Here is a 22,105-nt window from a genome sequence, read left to right on the forward strand (position 1 = left end):
CTCAGCCCAGGAGAGGAGATAATTAACAAAATACTAATTTTGTGCCAATTTATGTTATGGCCAATTTTTATTGTTTCGTATTTTCTCCGTTATTGTTGAATCATTAGCTTCAAATAAAAAAAAAAGCTACCGCGCTCGAGAATTTATACGTGACGTTTTTTTTTTTTGTTCTGAAAGTTTGACTCTCTGTCACACATTTTCGTCACGATTAAAAGAATGTACACTATTCAACATGTACATAATTAATCACATATATTTTATTCTGACACGCTAGAGTATGTACAATGATCGTTTTTTTTTTACTATTCTGATAAGCTGTCCTAGACAATTCTCCTCATATACAGGTCTAAATTTTGATAGAGGCGCACTACAGTGTAATTTGACACGCTTCAGTAAATCCCAAATTTCACTCTCGAACTCCCCAACTATCCGGATAAACTTGAGAAGACTTGGAAACTCTCCTGGAATTCAATAAATCAATCATACATTGATCTGGAACGGTTTTTAAAATCTAACAATAATCATTGCTTCTACACCAACCTCCATTAATATCGTTCTTCATTTGGAATAGCAGAAATTTGTTTTAACCCCCAAAAATTCATAGTGCCAATTATGAAATAAATCAAACCTCTATAACAAGCCCATGAATGAGCTTTTCTCAGTTCTCGGAGTAGCTCAGAAGTTCAGATCACAAAAATGAAGGGTAAATATAAATCCTGACCCAGTCCTAGAACAGCCATATAAATATTTCCGGCAAGGTTTCTTTGCACAGAATTTCAATAAATATTGCGGTGAAGGTAGTGGTATTATATTGTAATGGATATATGAAAGCGGAGATGTTGGTCATTACGTATCTATAGTATTGCGTTCCAGAGCCCCTGAGGTAACATATGTTAGTAGAGCTATTTCTTTTTATTGACTGCCGTACATCGTACACCCCATTTAGAATGTTTCCATTGTTTGTATCTTTTATATCATGTGTTCTCTGAGGCTTTCAAATTAGATGAATTATTGAAAGGGTTTTGTTGGGAATTCAGCCAAGGAAGAAATATCATGAGTATGCGGTCTTCTCTTAAAAATTTTCAACATTCATCAGGTGCAGTACGATCCAGAAGGGATAAGAGGGAGTTTTCATGACGGCTCTGTCGGTGCCTCATCACTCGAATCATTAATATTTTATCACTACAGTTGATACTAAGAAGAATCATTTCGAATATAACAAATGGAAATTCACTTTCTATGTAAGAATTTCTTAAGTTAAAATAAAGTATGCCAAATCAGGAGATACATCTGCACTATTATTTATTAATATGTGATCATTAATATGAAATAGGATAAATGGAAGATATTTTTGAAGTATATTTTCCATTATATATTTGGATATTTCTTTCAGTTTTTCCATTATTTAGAATCACAGAAATCAAATAACTTTAGTTTCCTAATTTTTATTGCTTCAATTTCGTATTACATGATAATGATTAAAACTAAACAAAAATACCTCATGAGTATAATCTCCACTGTAAAATGAATCAATTATTGTATCAATATATTGTAAAACCATGTAGCAAAGCGCGAAGCTAAGATAGACCAACAAAAATTGGCCGATGTAGATATATACAAAAATTCTCAGGTCAATCTTGTTCGTTCGAGAAAGTCTTAGCTTAATTTCAACAGGTCACGACTTCTTTTCATGTTCTTCAAACCTTCTTCAAAATGGAATAAGTATTATCTATTTTCTTTACAAAAATCAGTTATCAAAAATCATGCGTAAAACAGCATTAAGTACACTGCTAAAAAAGCTCATGGGACAGTCTCAATCAAATATACTTTTAGGTACTTAGTTCTTTGACGTCGTAGGTACCTAACAGTACCAGAATCTTTTTTTGCGTTCTGGCCCTATCGGTTGAAATTAGAGGGGGAAATTTCGACTTATAGGGCATAGTGTTGAGCACCTCAAGTGGAGGGAGAGGGGGCCCTCTTAATGAGATCTCTGTTGCAAAATGGGATAATGTATTGATTAAGATTTTGTTGCGTCAGCTTAGGCCATGGTTAAAGCTCCAGCGCCCATGCCGAAACCAACTCCACGCGGTCCAAAGTTCCTGCCGTAGCAGCCCTTGCAGTAGATTTCACCGTTAGGTGCGTCGTTCATGTTGGTGGAATCCAAGGACCTGGAGCATTCAGCGCAGCTGAAGCATCGTCTATGCCATAGACCGTTCTTGCTGATCATTTGCTCTGCAGCAAATACAGCATAACCGCATCTACGGCAACCTTGGCGTGGATCTCTGGCTTTCGGACCGCTGTTTGGCTTAGCATCGCTGTACATATGAGGGGCTGAGCCGTCAACTGAGACTAGGGTTGGTGTGTGCCCGAAGCCAAAACCTTTGGGGCCGAACAATTTACCGTAGCAGGCTTTGCAATGGATTTCTTTGTCGGGGCCATCGCAAGCTAGGACTGAATCTAGAGGGCGGTGACATTCGGCGCAGTTGAAGCATTTTTTGTGCCACATCTGAAAGTAGAATGAATTTTGTTCATCATTCAAAAGAAAAACTAGCAATCCATTAAAATTTTAAAGAAATTTAATAGATTATTGACATAATTTTCATTATGCCAGAATATTCTATCAGATGTATCTATCTGAGAAAACGTAGATAGGCAAAGATTTCAAAGGTCTGAATACTCTAACGGCCGTTTTCAATAAACCTATCTATCCGTCGTTTCAGTTACTGAAGATAGAAAATGCATGTGATTTCCAATGATTACCAATGGTTACTAACCGTCAGTAAGTGAAACGATATCCATCGTTTCAGATTGGTTATTGAAAACGGCCGTTAGTGAATGTGTAAACGTTTGATCGTATCGATGGGTTCTAGATGTTCTAAACACGGCTGTCTATCGTGTTTAATCCAAGGACCTGGATCTGTTTGCCAGGTTTCTCAAACCTTGGAATTATAGAAGTCAGTTTCAAAGAATATCGACCAAGAAAGTTTCAATGAAACAGTAAATGATCGGCCACAAGAAAGAGGAGCTAAAGAGCAGCTCTAATGAGTAGCGCATTGACCTTAAGTGCGAGCTAAGTTGGTAATCCCTGTCGAATTTGGGCTATCCAAGTTGGAGTTGAAAAATATCTGCTATGTCTGTTCCCTCCAGCAGCAATTGAGAAGTCAACTTCTTAGTTGTGGAAGAGAAAGTAAGGCGAAATACTGACTCCAACATGTAGCAAGGAGTCCCTATGCTGCTGTGTCTGCTCATTCATTAATATTAGGAGCTGATTTTTGTGAATTTTGTTGCATAAATAGTACCGCTCATGTGGTTCCTGGAAGGCCAGTCTGTTATGCTGTTGGGAGCCCTTCTAAATTCCGAAGCCATAACAGCTGATGGAAAAAAAAGTTGGAATACTAGCACTCGACAAAAGTGTGACAATTGGGGGAACCCAATAAAGAAATATCTAAGGCCTTAGAATATGAGACTACATAAAACGGAAGAAATATCTAGAGCCATAGAAGAGAAAGGTGATATGAAGGTACTGAGGAAACTACTGTTATATGGGAAGAAATAAATTGGAAAGATATATGATGAAATTCTAGAACAAATAGACAGGTGATTTTGAATTCTTCGATAAATTGTTTAAGAACGATGAGACTTCAAATAAATAGCGAGGTATTCCCGAGATGAAATATCAGTCTGATGACATCAGCGTCGAATACATTCAAATGGCAGAAACTACAGTACCAGAGGTATAAAAAAAAGCTGTTCTTGTATTGATCCGTACAAAGGGGACTCAGTAAAGATCCTGAACTATCGACTCATCAGTCTGCTTTCCCAGTTGTATAAATTGTTCATGAGAATTATTACCAAGAGGCTGACAGCAAAGCTAAATTTCTATCAAACACGAGAAAGGGCAGGATTATGTGCCGGTTACGGCGTTAATGACCACTCCATCCAATCAAAGTCCTCATAGGAAAGTGTATGGGCAATAAACTTCTAATTGTCGTCTTCATCGACTACGAAAAGGCCTTTGACAGTATAGACCTTTGTGCAATGTTGAAAGTTCTGGATGACTGCAGTGATGGCAGAGTTGTTAGTCTCTACACAGATATCCTAAGACATGTACACTAAAATGCAACTGCTTGCATCATGCTGATTGAAAAATTGAAAATACTCCTGACTTCAAGATAGGACGAGGCGTTTGCCAAGCAGATGTTATTTCTGCCAAGTTATTTACAACCCTCCTATAGTGTGCATGTTCAAACAACAAGTAGACTCAAGTCTACTTCTATCTTGTGACTTGTGAGAAGAATTGGGCTTTGACAGCCTTCCCTAAATGAAGCAAGAAAATTATAAGATCAGATTTTCCAATCTGCCTCAACAGGAAAGTCTTCAACCATTGTATTTGTGGCATATTTGAGTAGGTGTGCGGTTGAAATTCATATTGCCTGTCCTGTATTACTTTGTAGGGTTCGAGACATCAATATTTTGCTTTTGGTCTTCAGGACATTCTTCAGTTTCAACTGACAATGTTTGTATTTTGAAATTCTGTTTTATTGAAGAAATAAATAAACACTTACGGTTCCCTTTGCTAATTGTTGTTCAGCAGCAAATACCATTCCACCGCATCTTGGACAACCTTGACCGGGAGGGGCTTTGATAGATGTAGTATCTGGATTGTAGAATGGACGGGACGCGGATATTTCTTCTTCACTGTAAGAAAAATAAACCCTCAGAATCATGAATCCCAGGAATAATCCACCAAAAATGTTACAGTTTGTTGAAAAACACTAACCTCAAACCATCAGTTTGAAGGAATCCAGATCCACAAGCAAATCCATAACCGTGAGGTCCCCACTTTTTACCGTAGCAAGTTTTACAGTAAACATCTCTGTCAGGACCGTCGCATGCGATGATAGAGTCCAGTGTTTTGGTGCAGTCTTTGCATTTGAAACACTTTCTGTGCCATGGTCTTCCTCGGGCGAGCACTTCTTCAGCGGCGAAGACTACCCCACCGCACCTTGGGCAACCCTGACCAGGCTTAGCCATGATGGAGGCAGTGTCAATAACGGTGGTTTTTGGTGCAGCATCGCTAATAAATCGAAAAATCTTGTAATGGGTGCTGAATATCGATTTGGTTGGAATAAAAACCAATTTCAGAATCTACAGTGTTCTTCGTTTTTCGAATCCCCTTTTGTGAGATCAATAACATTCAGTTCAGGAGAATAATGTATTTTAATGTTTATTTAATGTTTCCGAAAACATACCTTATCGTACGCTTGAAAAATGGAAGAATATATCAAGTAGATATCGAAGATTCGTTACTTTTTATTCACTCTGTATAGATCATGACCATAATTAAAAATATTTTCGGACAATAGACTCTGAATTTGAATCGGAACATTGTTCATGCCGAGCTAAGATTCTTCCTTGAGTCAGTCCAGAAAATAACATTTCAAACATAGGTGCTTATAGTAAATCAGTTCAATCTCACAGAAAGAGATAAAGAAAACCGTAGATAAGAATGAAATGGAACAAATGAAATGGTATCACAAGATAAAAACAACAAAATTTTAATAGCATAGCAGGCGTGCATGGGTGGAAGATTGAGGTTGGAAATATTCAAAACATATAAATCACAATCGAAAAATATATTTCGCTACCTCTGGCAATCTATGTCCAAAGCGTCAGACATAAGTCCAAGGAATAAGCCTCCAGCATGTCCAATCCCTCTTGGACCAAAGCGCTGAGCATAGCAAGCTATGCACACAAAATTATTAGTTTCAGCATTGAATCTCTGATTCATGACTGCTTCAATATCTGGGGGTTTTTGGTTGAAGCAACTTCAAATTCTCCTTATCATGAAGCAATCATGAAGTGGATTGATTAATCAGACATTAAAACACAATACTAACCCAACAGAATAGCATTCGCTTTGGAGGGTTCCACCACCTTGGCCGTAACCATATCCTTTTGGTCCAAATCTCTTACCATAACAAACTACACAACACAAAATCATTCAAATAACAAATCAAACATACATATCTAACTTACTCGATTGATCATGTTCGATTTTAACGACTATTGTCATAAAAAATTCTCTGACAAATATTATTCTTGACAAGAAGCTCTTCAGAAAAAAGAGATGTAAATATCTCGAATTTTATTTTGTGTTCCGAAATGATTACGTTTCAAAATGTTTATTCAACCACCTCTTCATTAAAATGACGGTCAAAACAAACAGTTAAGCATTATGAGTAAAATCTACGAAGGGCATTTTATGTGAAGTAGATTCCTCTTCTTTCTGCATGGGCCATGTACTGTTTTTTATCAGAGAATTTATTGTCAAAGATGTTAATATTCAAGTAAGAATGTATAATTTAGAAGAGACAAATGGAAAAACAACAATAAATTTTGAAACAATAAGTATATAGAATGGCCTTTTCTCTCTTGAATACGAGGGTGATGAATTTTTTCCATATAAAGTAATGCAACTTATAAGTTCATATCTCCCCTCCCCTTCATTATTCAATGAAGACACACACCTTTACAGTAGATCTCCTTGTCAGGACCTTCAGTGACGTTCACAGAATCTAAACCCTTGGTACAGTCAGCACACTTGAAACAGGACTTGTGGAAAGCCTTCAAAACAAAGTAACAGATAAAAGAGACGTAACACAGTAAAATTCATGGACATGTTCACTAAAAATTTAGTTAAAGCCGACAAGTTACGAGAACATTAACACCCCTCGTACCTCGGCAGTAGACATTGCCATCTGGACCATCACAGTGTGATGTTGAGTCCAACCACCGTTGACAGTTTCCACATCGGAAACATATTCTGTGCCATCCCTATATGGTGAAAATGCAAAAAGCTTATATTTTAAAGGTGGATATTTTAGGACAACGAATTGAAATTCCGGTAATATTATTCGTTGTTCAAAATGAAAAACTCATGGAAAACAATTTCTATATTTTCTTCGAATTTGTAGAATTTGTGAAATGCAAAATATAATTTGAGATCTTTCTTTTAATTGCAAAAAACTACTTAAAGCCAGATTATACGAATACAAGATTATGTGTATTTTCACAACAATTGATTCAAAATTTCTTTTTAGCCCTACTATTTTTAGAAATTTGCTCACATTCATGAAAACATTAGATAGAACTGAACAGCAGAATATTTCCTGGGATTGGTACTTTCCATTCTTTTCGTACTTATACAGGGTGTTTCATGAGTCGTTGGCCATAACCCAATGTAGGTCATCAAGGCCTTTCAGAGAACTTGCTTGTTTTGCTATTAGTTTCGGAGATACGGGGTGATTAATGAATATTGGCCTAAATTTGCGATAGCCATAACTCTGGAATGCAAGGTCCGATTTCGATCAAATTTTAAGGGTTTGTTCACTTCAAACGGTTCATGAAATATCAATATTTTCAGGGCAGTACTCATAATATCATGATTTTTCATTAAAGCCCCAAATCTATATTTTTTACTCCTACAGAAATTTCGTTATTGCCATGAAAAACTACATTATTTATTCTAAGGAATTCAATTTTCACTTTACATGGCACACTTGGCACAAAGGAATAGGAACCGGAAGAATTCATATGTTATGTTATTTTTTTGAAATGCGGTGTTTTTATTCCTTCGGTGATAATATTAATTGCCCTTTGCCGAGATTCTGAATTATTTTAAATTCTGTTCAATTCTTCTTCATTTTAAACCCTCAGCACATACTGAGTGTTCGTAAAAAAGTGTATAATATAATACTGATTACTCACTCTTCCTCTGGCCAGCATTTGCTCAGCAGCGTAAACAAAACCTCCGCATCTTGGACAACCTTCGCCTTCGGGTGCTTTAGCAATAGCTTTGGGGAGTAAGGGGGCTCTAGATGTGACAATTTCTTCGTCGCTAAAATATTTTATTGGATGATAAAATCAGTGAACAAAATTGAGGATAAGAAGATACACAAGAAGCATAATTTGGGGGAAAATGAAGTTTTTAGTAGATATTGCCTCCCATTCGATAAAAATTGGATACTCCAGAGCTGATTAGGCCAGTGTTTTGAAAACAGTTCAATCCTCTTTTTTATACTTCAAATTATGTTTTTTGGATAATTGTGGCTTATCTGATCAGCTCTGAAATATCAAAATGGCAGAAAAGTTTATTACTCAGCAATAATATGAATCAAGTCAAAGATATACTAATAGAAAATGGTTCATTAGCATTGCGTTTTATCACGAGAAGCGGTGCTGTGTATAACGGAATTGCTTGTGCAAAGTGTTGTTACTTCTGGAGTAATTGTAATGAGAGAAGGTAGTGTTTCCCGCTATTAGTAGTCTACCTAATCCATACACTCGAACTTGAGGGCACTTCCTTATCCCATCACAGGGTTAGGGATAGACATAAAATATTGTTAATTGAAGGCAGGGCATATATTATTTAGTCATCATGCTCAACCACGACGTTTTCTCACCGTTTCCCCAGATTGTTTAGTTCCACATAGACGTCTCGTGAGGGTAAGGACAAAGGGTTCAGGGTAAGACGAATGACAACAGTGTGAAAATGAAATAACTCAACAAGGGCTACACACAAATAACGCAGATTTTTCCGACAAAACTCACAAATAACAAAATGTTTGACATATTACGAGGGAAACATGCACGAAAACAAAACTTTTAAAGGACCTCATTCTTGTCTAAAGATGAAGATGGAAAGTACATCAAAATATGTGTTATTTGGGCGCCCATTCAATCTTTTTTAAAATTTATTAATATCCAATTATCACAACGACATAATAATTGAATGGTATTTGACGGTGTAAAATTTTATGTAAAATAACAATAACCTATTAAGTTATCATCTAAATAATACCTAACACGTATTGGATTTTGAGGGTTATAGGTTCTTGTGGAAGCTTGAGGTTTCGATCCTGTTGCACTCCTTAAGAGCTTCTGTAGGGAACAAAAAAGGAAGTGTCATGCTTTTATAGGAAAATCACATCACATTGATGCTCTTCAGTTTACAAGGGTTCATCAGAACACGGTTGAGGAAATGTTTTCTACTGTATTATATGGAATACTTTGCGAAAATAATGAAGCAATCGATTACTCAACTAGTTTTTGCGAACTTTTCAATTTCTGGTCGAGGAGGTTTTGATAACTGGGAGTTGAAAACTGAAAGGTTTTTCTTCTAATTTGGTGAAACTATGACGATGCAATAGTGTCCTCTATAATTTTCACGGTCCTTGTAAACAGAAAAACATTGACCTTATGAATAAGATAAGGAAAGCCCCCAATTTGAAATTTTGTAAAATATACTTGATATTGGCCTTCTGAATTGTTCTATTAGTACGTGTGGTCAGAAAGATACTCACCCTTGAAGGTGGGCACCAGTGTCCATGCTCAAACATCCTGCTCCACCACCAAATCCGTAACCTTTAGGTCCGTATTTTCTGCCGTGGCAGTTTTTGCAGTAGAGCTCAGATTCGTGCTCTGCGCAGTTGGTAGAGTCGAGGAATTTCTGGCACATTCCTGCAGAAATTGTAAAAATTATACTATTGATTGAATCTAAGACGACGTTCGAGGATATTTTCATAATATTTATCATCTATCCGATCATTATTAACAGTTTTACTTTCGCGAAAGGATTCAAATCCTCAAAAGCGATTAATTTGATGAAAAGTAACATTCCGCAACAATTTCAACATATGACCGACCCATTATTTTTAGCAGACCTATTTCTGGTCTGGAATCCAGCCGGAAGCATACTTACCGCATTTGAAGCAGGATTTGTGGTATTTATATCCTCCAGCAACACGTTCTTCGGCAGCATATACGGATTTGCCGCATTTGGGGCATTTTGGGTTTTCAACTGGCTTGAAAGGCATTTTGATGTCGTTGACCTATAAAAGTAAATAGTTTTTCATTCGAATAGAATTTTTTTGCAACCGTCAAACAAAACACTCATTAGTTGCAATTGTACTTTGTTTTTGCTTATTAGCTGAATAATGTTTTCCTTCAAGCTTATTTCAACACAATCTAGAAATTGTAGTCTTCGTATTTCCTCCACAAATATGTAACCCTAAGCTGATGTGATTTAATTCAAGTGCCTAATATTTGCCTCGAAACTGATTCATGCAAGGTTGTTTGGTTAATGGAAAACGCAATTCTTCAGTTCAAAATATTGTGGTAGATCTGATGGTTCTCCAGAGTTGAAAAATTAAATACGTCCGTCATAAATCGGAAGGTTTCAAAAACTGTAAGGTCCTTTAAGACAGTGGTGACATCAAAGAATCAACAAAGTTAGGCATTCTTGCCATCTAGGAATTTTCAATTTAGAAAATCAAAGAATTTATATTATATTTGTTGTGAAAACTGTAAATGTAGGAAAACTCTAAAATTGATTACGTACAATAATCAAAGACCGTTAAGTTAGAGCTCCATGTTGAAATTTCCTTTGAAAGAGCATTTCAGGTCATCTTAAAGTTCATATACTTGATATAAATTTTATAGAAACGAAAGCAAGCCTACAGCCAAGAATTGAGACTAAGTATTTGAAGAAAGTTAAAACATATTGAAGAAATATAGTAGGTACCCATCTGTATTTTGAAAACAGCCGAAAGGTATAACCAACTCTGTTTTACATTTCCCTAAGTATATTTACCAGAGTGTGAAGTATTTGAGAAACATTCAAAGTGGAGTTAGATTTTTGGCTATTCAATTCATGATACTAATTGAGGAAAGTGTGAATTTCGAAATTGAAAATAAGGCAATTATTTTTTTTTCCTTCGAGATCCTGATCTAATTCATTGACTTCAGTAGAAGATTTCGTAACGAAATGATAAATGACCGTTCTATGTCTAGTCTGGGGAAATTCCACTGCAGATTCTTTGATGCAATCCAAAAGCAACAAATTTTCCATGTTGGCAACACTCCAGCATTTCCCGAGTACTTTCTAAATATACTTTATCTGATAGCAATCAAAAACTACAATTGGCCAGGAGCCAACTGGGTGATACTTGGTGTCCAAATAAGGCGGACGTGAAAGGAAGGCCCTATCGTATATCAAGCAAAACACCAGTTTGCAAAAGTTTCCTATGCACTGTTAGTATGGCACACCAGCTTAGCAAGGCTGACACCTATCGAGCAAAATTGACACTTGAAAATTTTCACTGCACTTGCACCACCGGCATATCCCTGACGTACCTGGTCGAGTCGTGCGGTAGCTGTGGAGTCTCAAGACACTACAACCACTGATAATCGAATGCGCCAAAAACGGGATGCTCTTCCTAGTCTATGGAAGGGTTTGCACACGACACGAACATAGAAGGAGGGAACGACGAACAGTCAAAAATAGCCATTTTAGATGAGGCTATTTCGGTTGCGATGCAACAGAGAAGGATGCAACTGAGGAGAAGAACCACACCTTTTACAGAAATATGACACCTTGCGCGTGTGATTTATGACTCGTTGATAATGCCTTACTGATCAGGTTATCTTATTATATGGGTATACATTAGTCATTCTATGATTCAGGAGATTATTTGGCACCACTGGCACTAGACAATCATAATTGCCTCGTAGTTTTTTCTTGGACAAGTCATTGGCAAAGTTTGCATAGAACTCGCAATTTTTAGTATACCTACTATGGGTATTTTGCACTTTTTTGAAGGAAAGAATAGGTGTCAAAAATTTCATGAAACTTCTTCTGTTATAAACTTATGACTTAATTTGACTCGTTATCAGTCAATTAGTGCTAAAAGTACCATTTCCATGTATCAGAGACAGGATTATCCATTAGGTGAAATTAATGGTGGTATTCTGCTTCCACTGAAAGCCAATCTGTAAATTTTCATGAGCTTACAGGAAAATTGCAATTCTGGACGTTTTTAGTGATCTGTAGCTTACAGGAATCCGTATTATTTACGATAAGTAGTTCGAATGTAACACTGTAAAGCAGAGAGTTACAGGAACATTTCCAGAATTGCACTATTTACGAATCTATCAATCGGACACTGACAGATGGATCGTACGCTACTGATTTGTAACTTACAGATGAAAAGCAGAATACAACCAATAGGCATGTAATTAAAAGCGCAGGATTACAGAGGAGCGCGATTGAAAAGTCAAAATAATTGTAATCTCTAAAGGGTGCATACTAAGATGAAGATGGGATTCCTTTCTGAGATATGGGGTGTTGAAAATTAAAAATTTCCTCAGTTTTTAATTGATAGAATTCAGAGATTGAGTAATATTGCCTTGAAATTTCGGATTTGTCCATAATGTTTACTATTCTCAACAGAAAAATGAAGTCAACTGGCCACTGTTCATCATCATCATCAGTAGTGCTACAGCGCTACAGGGCCTTGACTTTCTCCAGCCTCGTCCGCCATCCTTTCGGGTCTCTGGCAAGAGCCGCACCAATTTTTCTGGCATCTTCGGGAACGCCATCAGTCCATCTCAGCTTGGTCTCCCTCTAGCTCTTCTGCCGGCTGGTATGGCCTCAAAGTTTCTTCGCATTGGCACGTTGTTGTCGTAGCGTGCTACATGTCCTGCCCATATTAACCTGCCAACCTTGATTGTTGTCATTATGTCTCTATTTCCTGACCCTCTATATTAGTTATAAAGCTCAAAATTATATCTTCCGCCACTGCTCATAGATGTGTTTAAAAAAAAAAACCGAAAAATTCAGAGAATGAGGTTTTCAGTTGCAGCTGCAAATTCGCATCTTATGAGAAGTGAAAACGGTAACTCTTACAAACACCATTCAAACATTAGACGGACCACCTTATTTTTTTCAGACTGAAGATGATTAATATCGAAAATTTCAACGAAATATTTCTTGTCCTTTCAATTTCATCGACTGGGCCAAGTGTGAAACGTTTCTATATTTTGACACCCCAATTTTCAGAAGCGTTGCATCTTAAGTGATAAGTATAACCCCATATTCTTCACGAAATATTGATATTTTTCGACATTGCATCAGAACCAGTATTTTTCCTCATCTTCAGTAAACACCTTGTGGACTCTGACGTTGTACCTAATTATAGCAAGTAAAAAATGTAGACTTAAAGGGCCTATACACGCACCGGCGAACTGCAGTTCAGGACTGCAGATACGTAGATTTTCAGTTCAACTGCACTAAAGTTTTTTGGAGTTTTAGTTCAAATTGACAGTCCTGGACTGCAGTTCGCCAGTGCATGTATAGGCACTTTAATGCCCGATTGTACAGTTCAGATTCAAAATTGAACACAGCTCAAATATGACCATTCCGTTCAATTTTGACTTGACCGTTGAACTGGGTTCAACGTTCACCTCGGTTTAAACCTGAAGTGTACAACTAGGTCTAAGAATTTTTCGAGGATGAGTAATTGTCATTATTATCAACTTGTTCATCTCTCAAATATAATACAATTTATAATTTTTTACGTGATGTCAAATTAACTTATTAGAAAACTGTCATTTGAAACATATTGTGTTTGGAATATAACTAACTCGAAAGTTACTTGATATACATGAGCGAGCAATATACATACATATATAAATATATTATATAAATTTGGGCTTTCCCTTGAACCCTATTTCAATTTATCTTATTTTATATACTATTATTATTTTGTCAATATACATATATTTACTTATATGAAGTATTTTTTTCCGACTCGGAAGTATTGAACCATTCATTGTCAAGTCATATGTTCATATTTTATTCCGTTTTTCCGATGCCGTAGTCACCTTACACAGTCTCGTACTTGAAATTTAATGAAATGCTGTCGAAATTCTAGGAGTTGTAGTTCTGTCATCTCGAATACTTTATATTGATCCCCCCGAAAATATTAGCTGTATACGCCACTGGTATTCATATCTCATACATGATATTTGAATATTTAGTATTCAGGGTATCCAAAAATTAATGGTTGGAACTTGAAAAATCTCAAAGTTACAATGGGCACTCTGATTCAGTAACTTCCAGTAACTTCTTTGAGGAACTGAGCTGCGTTTCTGTACGACGTATGATTGATTCTCTTTATAGAATATAACAATAAATATGCAGCAAAGGGTAGGAATACTAAGTAATAGCAAAAATAATGCATTGTATCATTTTGAAATCAGTATAAACAATTTAATTAATTGGTATTTCATATCTTTTTTCCACTCCGTACACTGAAATCATTACCAGTGGCGTAGCTTGCCTTAGAGGGGCCCTGTATCAAAATGTGTTGAGGGGCCCTAAGGAAGGGTGAATTAAAAATAAAAGTAGCAAATAATGTTCGATTAGTATCGAAATGATTATATGTACTTATAATTAAAAGTTCTAACTCATACTTGAGGCTGGGAGCGAAATAATACACAAACAAATAACATACAAACAATATAAAATAATATACAAACAACATAAAATGATAAACAAACGAATAATAAACAAAAATACCAAAAATTAAAGATATGCTTTTCTAGCATTTCTTTCAGCAAATCTATTTATCAAATCAGCCATAGCTGAAGACGATTTCAGTTTTTAAGTTGTTCCCCCTCTATTGACAATAACGACATGTCTGACAGCCGTTCCTGTCCCATAGAAGTCCTCAGATAATTTTTTATGAGTTTTAATTTTGAAAAACTCCTTTCAGCAATTGCAGTTGTAACCGGAAGGGTCTAAAATAAAAGGCATGCAGTAATATGGTCCGGAAAACTGGATGCAAGGCTATTGAATTTTGTCAGGGCTAATTCTAAAAGTTCTTTGATGGCAAGAATTTTCTGAATTTCAGATTTTAAGTATTCGGTGTAATAAACGGGATTTTGAAATGAATCTTTGAATGAGTCTTAGTAGTTATTCTCAAAAATGCTATTGTAAAACCTGTAAGAGGTTTTGGATAACGTTTTTAGGAAATTTTTGCTTACAGACAATCGGGGGCCCCTAAAGCCTGGGGGCCCCGTATCACTGATACCGCTGATACCGCGGTAGCTACGCCCCTGATCATTACCACATTTCATGAAAGAAATCAAAGTTGAAAATTTTACACCAAAAATTGCTTAGCACTCACACGGTTCAATGCATATATCTATTGATACATTCCAGGAAGAATATTTTACAGAGATAAAATCTGTGTGTTATATTTGTAACTGTGCTATACAAAAACTCACCGTATTGTGGAATAAATCGTTATTGCGAGAATAAAATTATATTTCTACTAAAAAAATATTTTTTGTCTAGTTATTTCATTCTGAGCGAATAATAGCTTTATTATGAGGTGTTTCAGGCTTATTCACTTATTTTGAGACTCCCTGTATGGAAAGCAACTTCAATATAATAATATTTCCCCAGGTATCGTTAATTTTAGATGTCCGTTTGAATCTTATAAAAAATGGTACTATATTTTGCTTGTAACTCTCATTGTCCTGACCCGAACAGTCAAATATAATGAAAAATGTACACTTAATCTACCTTATAGCCGATAATTCTTGGGTACATAACGCATCCGTTGTTTTCACGCCTACGTAAACACGAAGTATCTAATTCTGGATTTCATACTTACTTCTATGAATCATCAAACTCCGTGAAAATCTATACTATATAGCTTTTGGCATACTTTTCATTATTCACGATCTATATATAAAAATGATTATTTTTGACTGTCGCGCTTTGACAGCAATACGATGCCAGGTGTATGATGAGTCGGTGAGATTTAAAAAATGTCCTTAAGTGGGCTCTTCTCGAAAATATCAGTAATTTAGTATGAATTAACTGCAGGGTAAACTATACGACTGTTTCAACACAGTTCCTAATTATGCTTTTCCTTATAATTTTTCATTTATGATTTATAAGGATATTGTTAAAAAAATTCTTATAAAAATATAAACATTGATTTTCAAATATTTTATATTTGTTACGTACTAAAATGTTACGAGTAGAACTGAAAAATTATCTAGAAAAGAATATGTTCAATAGATTGGGTTGACGAACGTCGACTCATATTCGTAAACCTATGTGCATCGGCTACGAAAAAATAAAAAATATTAAATTATATCCTCAGAAAATATTCAGAAGATGTAGGTACCTAAATAGACATTTGTACAATTACTTATATATGAGAACAATTTTGGTGGAAACTCATGTTTGTAACACGGTTCTGCTACAACAGAAGTAATATCACTAAGCACTCAAAATGTATTGATAGGATCAACGAGCTTATGAGCAAATATTTTGCTTAAATTGTATATTTGAGTAAGAAAAAAATTTCATAAGCGTACATCAGCTAAAATTCCAAAATATAAACGGTCACCTTTCCGAAGAATTGCCACCTTATATTTCAAAAACTTTTGCTTGAAAAATTGGTTCTCATTCTCGGGAGCTCTGTGAAAATGTATCCATTCTATTTTTGTATGGGTACTGGCGGTTCTACTGACCCATTGAATTCCTATTGCTTCTGGAAGGTATCGATGATATTGCGATAATAACATTGAAATTCTTCCAATAGATGGCTCTACCGAGAGAAAAAATCGATTCTGAATGAAAAAACTTACAAAGTAAAAAAAAATAACTACAAATTTGCCTACCGATTGAAATTCAATCTGGAAGGACTCTGCATCCAAGAATGGAACTTTAAAATGATAACTTCGTAACGTTTCGGATCCTATAGCAGACTCCTTCATCAGAAGAATTCTCAAAAATCTTCTCTTGTAGTTTCTCAATTGACATTAATTTGTCTTCGTGTATTGACAAATTAATTGTTAGAATTTTGAATTAATTTATCCGATACTTCAAAATATGCCATTATTTCCATTACAGATTTTACCTCAGCTCTTCTTCCGCTGTATTACAAAAGTACCTTTTAATAAATCATAAAATACTCACTTTATACAGGCTGGCCATTTGAAAACGAAACAGACGAGATTACAGACGAAATAAATTTTTTCGATAGAAATGCTCGGACAGGTCGATTTCTGTTTCGAGGGGGACAACTTGAGATGTAGGTTACGGACGCATAGCGCTTCAACCCTTGCTACTACAACCCTCACCCCCAATTTTTGAATAGGGAAGATGGGGTGAGTGATACCTCATTTGAAAGGTATTTTTATACTGATTTCAGCACAGTAATTGTGTCAACGTAGGAATGAATGCTGGTTAAAAAAAAAGAAAGAGAATAATTATGAAACAATATACGAGCAAGTACACCTCGAAGAGAAAAAAAATAGGGCAACTGCTTACCTCGTTATTTTCTTGATTCCTGGATGTTCGGAGTCGTGTAGCTATGGATCACAGCAATGGATCGTATTTTCTGATTGTCGTAGTAAATATTAATAATAATTTATCGAGCGAGAGTACTCTCTAGTTCGGCCGTAAGAACAATACTGATTCCACATATGTCCGAAAAAAACAGCAGTTGCGGATGTTTTCGTGGTGTAACTTGCAATCACCGCGAAATTCGAAAATTATTGACGGAAAACAAATACTTCTTAATTTAATTTGGCCCATAAAAACAAATAACAAAATTTTATTGATAGTTTTATGAATTAGGAAATTTAGATTCCCAAACATTCTCCCCCACCAAAAACGAATGTTTTTATCCCAAATTCAACGAAAAATGAATACAATCACGAAACAAATAATGAAAAATAACTAATTTTTCAGAAATAAAGGAATGTCCAGATTAATGAACAGGCAGTGGACATACTTTGACCACTGGACGCTGCATAGTGCCGCCGGACGCTGTTTTCAGTGTAACAACCCGTGCAACACCATCATCACCATGATGTAATTTCATGATTCGGGCCAAAGGCCAACGAAGAGGAGGTTGTTGGTCGTCTTTTATCAGAACCAACGAATTTTCATTAAGTGAGGGGTTGGATGTAGACCATTTTGATCTTTCTTGGAGCGAATGAATATATTCTCTGGACCACCTTTTCCAAAAATCGCCTTGAATGCGTTGGATTAACTGCCAACGATTTAGTCGATTTATATTTAAAGAGCTCAGGTCAGGATTTGGAATGGAGCTGACCAGTGGCTCAAAAACCAAAAAATGACCTGGGGTTAGAGCTTGGAGGTCATTTGGGTCTGTGCTAACCGCACAAAGAGGGCGAGAATTCAACACAGCCTCTATCTGAGTCATAAGGGTGTAAAATTCTTCATAACTCAAAACTTGGGTACCGATGACCTTATAAAAGTGGGTTTTGAAAGATTTTACCGCAGCTTCAGCTAAGCCGTTAAAGTGTGGTGCGCTTGGTGGGTTGAAATCCCAAGTAATTGAGAGGGTTTCAGCAGTGACTTGAGCTAGGTTGATCATTTCATTATAAGCTCCTTTAAAATTGGTGCCTTGATCACTTCTAATTGACAAACATTGTCCGCGTCGAGATATGAATCTCCTAAATGCCGCCAAAAATGTATCGGAACTGAGGTCGGAAGTTACCTCGAAATGAATGGCTCTTGTGCTACAACACACGAAAACACAAACGTAGCCCTTGTACGTTTTTGCACCTCTAGTCTTACTCATCAGTAAGGGAAAAGGTCCGGCAAAGTCGAGACAAACTGAGGTGAAAGCGCGTAAGGGAGTTACTCTTACACTCGGTAAATTTCCCATGAATGGATTATAGGATTTGGGTTTGCATCGAAAACAACGAATGCATTTTGACAAACATCTGTAAATCGCACTTCTAGGGGAAAGAATCCAGAAGCGTTGAAGTAATAAATACTGCATTGTCTTTAAGCCCGGGTGTAAAGAAGTTTGATGAGTCCATTCAATAATTAGATCCGTGAGTCTATGGACTTTAGGTAAAAGTAAAGGATGCTTAACGTCGAACGAAAATGGTGATTTTTGCAATCGTCCCCCAACTCTTAAAAGACCATATTGATCAATGAATGGAGCAAGCTTGCGTATTGGTTTTGGTAAAACCTCATTTTGTTTAATCTTCAGCCTAATTTCGGCGAAAACATCATTCTGAACCACCCTAATGAGATACTTTAGCGCATTATCACTTTCTTGAGGACTAATAGAAAGGTTAAACATTGAGATATCATTCCTTTTCAATCCGTTTGATACAAAGCGCAAAATATATGCTGTTATTCTCTGTATTTTTGGAAGAGATGAGAATCTTGAAAGCAAACAGAGAATAACATTTTCCGTGGTAATGAGTTTTGACAACAAAACAGTGGGCGCTCTTTCTTCCGGAATTTCAACACCATTTGAAGAATGAAAGTTATTCTGAGTAGGCCAATGCTCTTCAGATTTCAACAAAAATTCTGGACCATCCCACCACAGGGAAAACTGCGAAAGTTGCGCCGGTGATAAACCACGACTTGCACAATCTGCCGGGTTCAGATGGGAAGGCACATGATGCCAAGATGAAATGGAGATTATTTCTTGGATATGTCTCACGCGATTGGCAATAAATGTTTTCCATCTATGCGGAGACGAAGTAACCCAAGTGAGAACAATCATGGAATCTGACCAGACATATATGTCATTGAAAGTGAATATGCCTTTGAAACTTTCTATCACGAATGCTATGAGATTAGCAAGTAAAAGAGCTGCTAGGAGTTCCAATCTTGCGATTGATTGAGTTTTCAGAGGAGATACTCTACATTTGGCGCAAACAAGGGTGGTTTTAAAACTATTGGAATTCCAGAACCTGAGATATACCACACTGGCATAGCCAATTTCGGACGCATCACAAAAACCGTGAATTTGTACTTCAGAAGTCCTATCGAAGCCAAAGTATCGTGGTATCTTTATATTACCGAGACCGGGTAGTTCTACCTTGAATTGTTGCCACACTCGCTGTATGTGTTCAGGAAGCTCTTCGTCCCAAGATACGTGGGATTGCCACAACTTTTGGAGAAGCTGCTTTGCAAGCAGCAAGCATGGAGAAACGAAACCCAAAGGGTCAAATATTCTACTAACCTCGGAAAGAATCGACCGTTTGCTACAGGTTTTGTTGAGAGGATAGTATGAATATGAAAATACATCCGCCTTGGGATTCCATTTAAGACCTAGGACTTTGATGAAAGAAGGTTCATCTTTATCGAATGTGCAGTCGGTCAACACATCGGACCCAAAATCTTGAATAAGACTGGGATGATTACCGGCCCATTTGCCCAGTTCGAAACCACCTTCTCTTAAAAGATTAATGAGCTCCAATTGAAGAGCGCGAGTATCTTCGACGGAATCGCTACCGAGGAGCCCGTCATCAATATAAAAATTCTCTTCTAAGGCCGTAAGAACAATACTGATTCCACATATGTCCGAAAAAAACAGCAGTTGCGGATGTTTTCGTGGTGTAACTTGCAATCACCGCGAAATTCGAAAATTATTGACGGAAAACAAATACTTCTTAATTTAATTTGGCCCATAAAAACAAATAACAAAATTTTATTGATAGTTTTATGAATTAGGAAATTTAGATTCCCAAACAAATTGTTTTTTCATTTCATGCTGTAGTTCTCAAAATATTCTCAACTAAGTATATGAAATTAAGTGGTGTTTTCATGGCATTTGTAGTGTTTTTTTGTGAAAAATCGACATTTTGAGCTTCAAAACAACCATGACTGTGGCTTCCTTTGAAGCGATAAGTTGATTGAAGAATCTGCGGTTCTATTCGCACATTGATTGTTTGCAAAAAAAAGTGAAATTATTTCCACCCGCTCTGCAATTGAATAAACCATGTCGAACAATGAATTAGAACACATACAAGTCTCGATTCAAAACTAAGAATAATTCACATGTCAAAGAACCAGTAAGCCAACTTAATGATCTGTTCGTAATAAATAAAAAATTATCGATTCTCATTTTTTTGAGAAAGATGTGAATTCAATAATCAACAAAATGAAAACATTATTGAAGCCAACTGAGAAAACACTTCATAAGTCGGAAATCGTTTCACGAATTGGGACTGGAATATTTCTGTGGCATCATTAATGATTTGATTTTCTTACCTGGTAATCTGATTAGAGATATGTACGTATTTGGACTCAAGTGTTACCGCATGTTATTGGAAATACTGCAAATTATATCGAAGATAATTTAGATTGAGTTTCAGCAAGATTGAGCTCCTTCGCAATACGCTTTGTTTGTTCGACATCTTGATTAAAGATTTCTATGTCAGTGGATTGGAGGGAGGAAGCCACAGTCATTGTTGTTTTGAAGCTCCAAATGTCGATTTTTCACAAAAAAACAGTACAAGTGCCATGAAAACACCACTTCATTTTCCAATACTTAGTTAAAAATATTTCGAGAACTAATGCATAAAATGAAAAAACAATTACTGCGCTGAAATCAGTATAAAAATACCTTTCAAATGAGGTATCACTCACCCCATCTTCCTTATTCAAAAATTGGGGGTGAGGGTTGTAGTAGCAAGGGTTGAAGCGCTATGCGTCCGTAACCTACATCTTAAGTTGTCCCCCTCGAAACAGAAATCGACCTGTCCGAGCATTTCTATCGAAGAAATTTATTTCGTCTGTAATCTCGTCTGTTTCGTTTTCAAATGGCCACCCTGTATATTAGCGTTTTCATTTCCGTATCAGATATCACGTATCACGTACCTCCTACATATTCAGTAGTATCGGCATTCAATATTTGTTATGGAATATGAAAGATATGATGATCATTGAATTTGCCGAATTGAGTTAATTCTAGTAGAATCTGAAGAATTCAAATCGCACAGAATTATCATTATACGCGTATAAAGTCATACTCATGAGCAATTGGGTGAGCCGTTAAGAAGGGTCTACACTGTTGCAGTGGTCAGTTCAAGAAGCAAAAAGGTATATCTTACGTCACAAAACAATTAATTTACATGAGATGAGGTTTCCATTATAATTCAATTATATTATATTATTATATTTTTTATTCATCAAACAGTAAAAAAAAATTTCATGGAGGAACAAATTTTCATTCCTGTTATTCACTTTCTGAGGTGGCTACAATTCGAAAAAAAAAAAATAGATAAAAGATATTCGCTGTCATCTTTTCGACGATTGTGGAAACTATTGTAATATTGGCAACTTCTACTAAACGTTCAAGTCTTCTGGCAATTTCTACTAATCGTTCAAGTGTTCTGGCAACATCCCATATTCTGGTAGCCTTTTCCCTATTACGGCTAATACCTCAGATCAATAAAA

General features: G+C 36.2%; 1 protein-coding gene across 7 annotated transcripts; it reads right to left on the reverse strand.

The window, feature by feature from the left end:
* Nucleotides 1-1,429: 1,429 nt before the first annotated feature.
* On the reverse strand, nucleotides 1,430-11,351 carry LOC123309150 (muscle LIM protein 1). 7 transcript variants are annotated; one of them, XM_044892110.1, is made up of 10 exons: nucleotides 11,197-11,351; nucleotides 9,764-9,893; nucleotides 9,366-9,522; nucleotides 7,771-7,900; nucleotides 6,531-6,627; nucleotides 5,901-5,985; nucleotides 5,649-5,717; nucleotides 4,781-5,077; nucleotides 4,566-4,698; nucleotides 1,430-2,506 (listed from the first exon to the last, which is right to left on the reverse strand). In XM_044892110.1, exons 2-10 carry the CDS (start codon nucleotides 9,876-9,878, stop codon nucleotides 2,039-2,041), a joined length of 1,551 nt encoding a protein of 516 aa, XP_044748045.1. In that variant the 5' UTR covers nucleotides 9,879-9,893; nucleotides 11,197-11,351; the 3' UTR covers nucleotides 1,430-2,038. The 7 variants fall into 7 exon arrangements, 6 of the variants coding, with proteins under 6 accessions (XP_044748045.1, XP_044748040.1, XP_044748039.1 ...); XM_044892105.1 differs by lacking the exon at nucleotides 5,649-5,717; XM_044892104.1 differs by lacking the exons at nucleotides 5,901-5,985; nucleotides 6,531-6,627 and adding an exon at nucleotides 6,741-6,837 and having other exon boundaries at nucleotides 5,649-5,745.
* Nucleotides 11,352-22,105: the final 10,754 nt, after the last annotated feature.

This window comes from Coccinella septempunctata, chromosome 3, assembly GCF_907165205.1.
Source record: "Coccinella septempunctata chromosome 3, icCocSept1.1, whole genome shotgun sequence".
NCBI classification, from domain to species: domain Eukaryota; kingdom Metazoa; phylum Arthropoda; class Insecta; order Coleoptera; family Coccinellidae; genus Coccinella; species Coccinella septempunctata.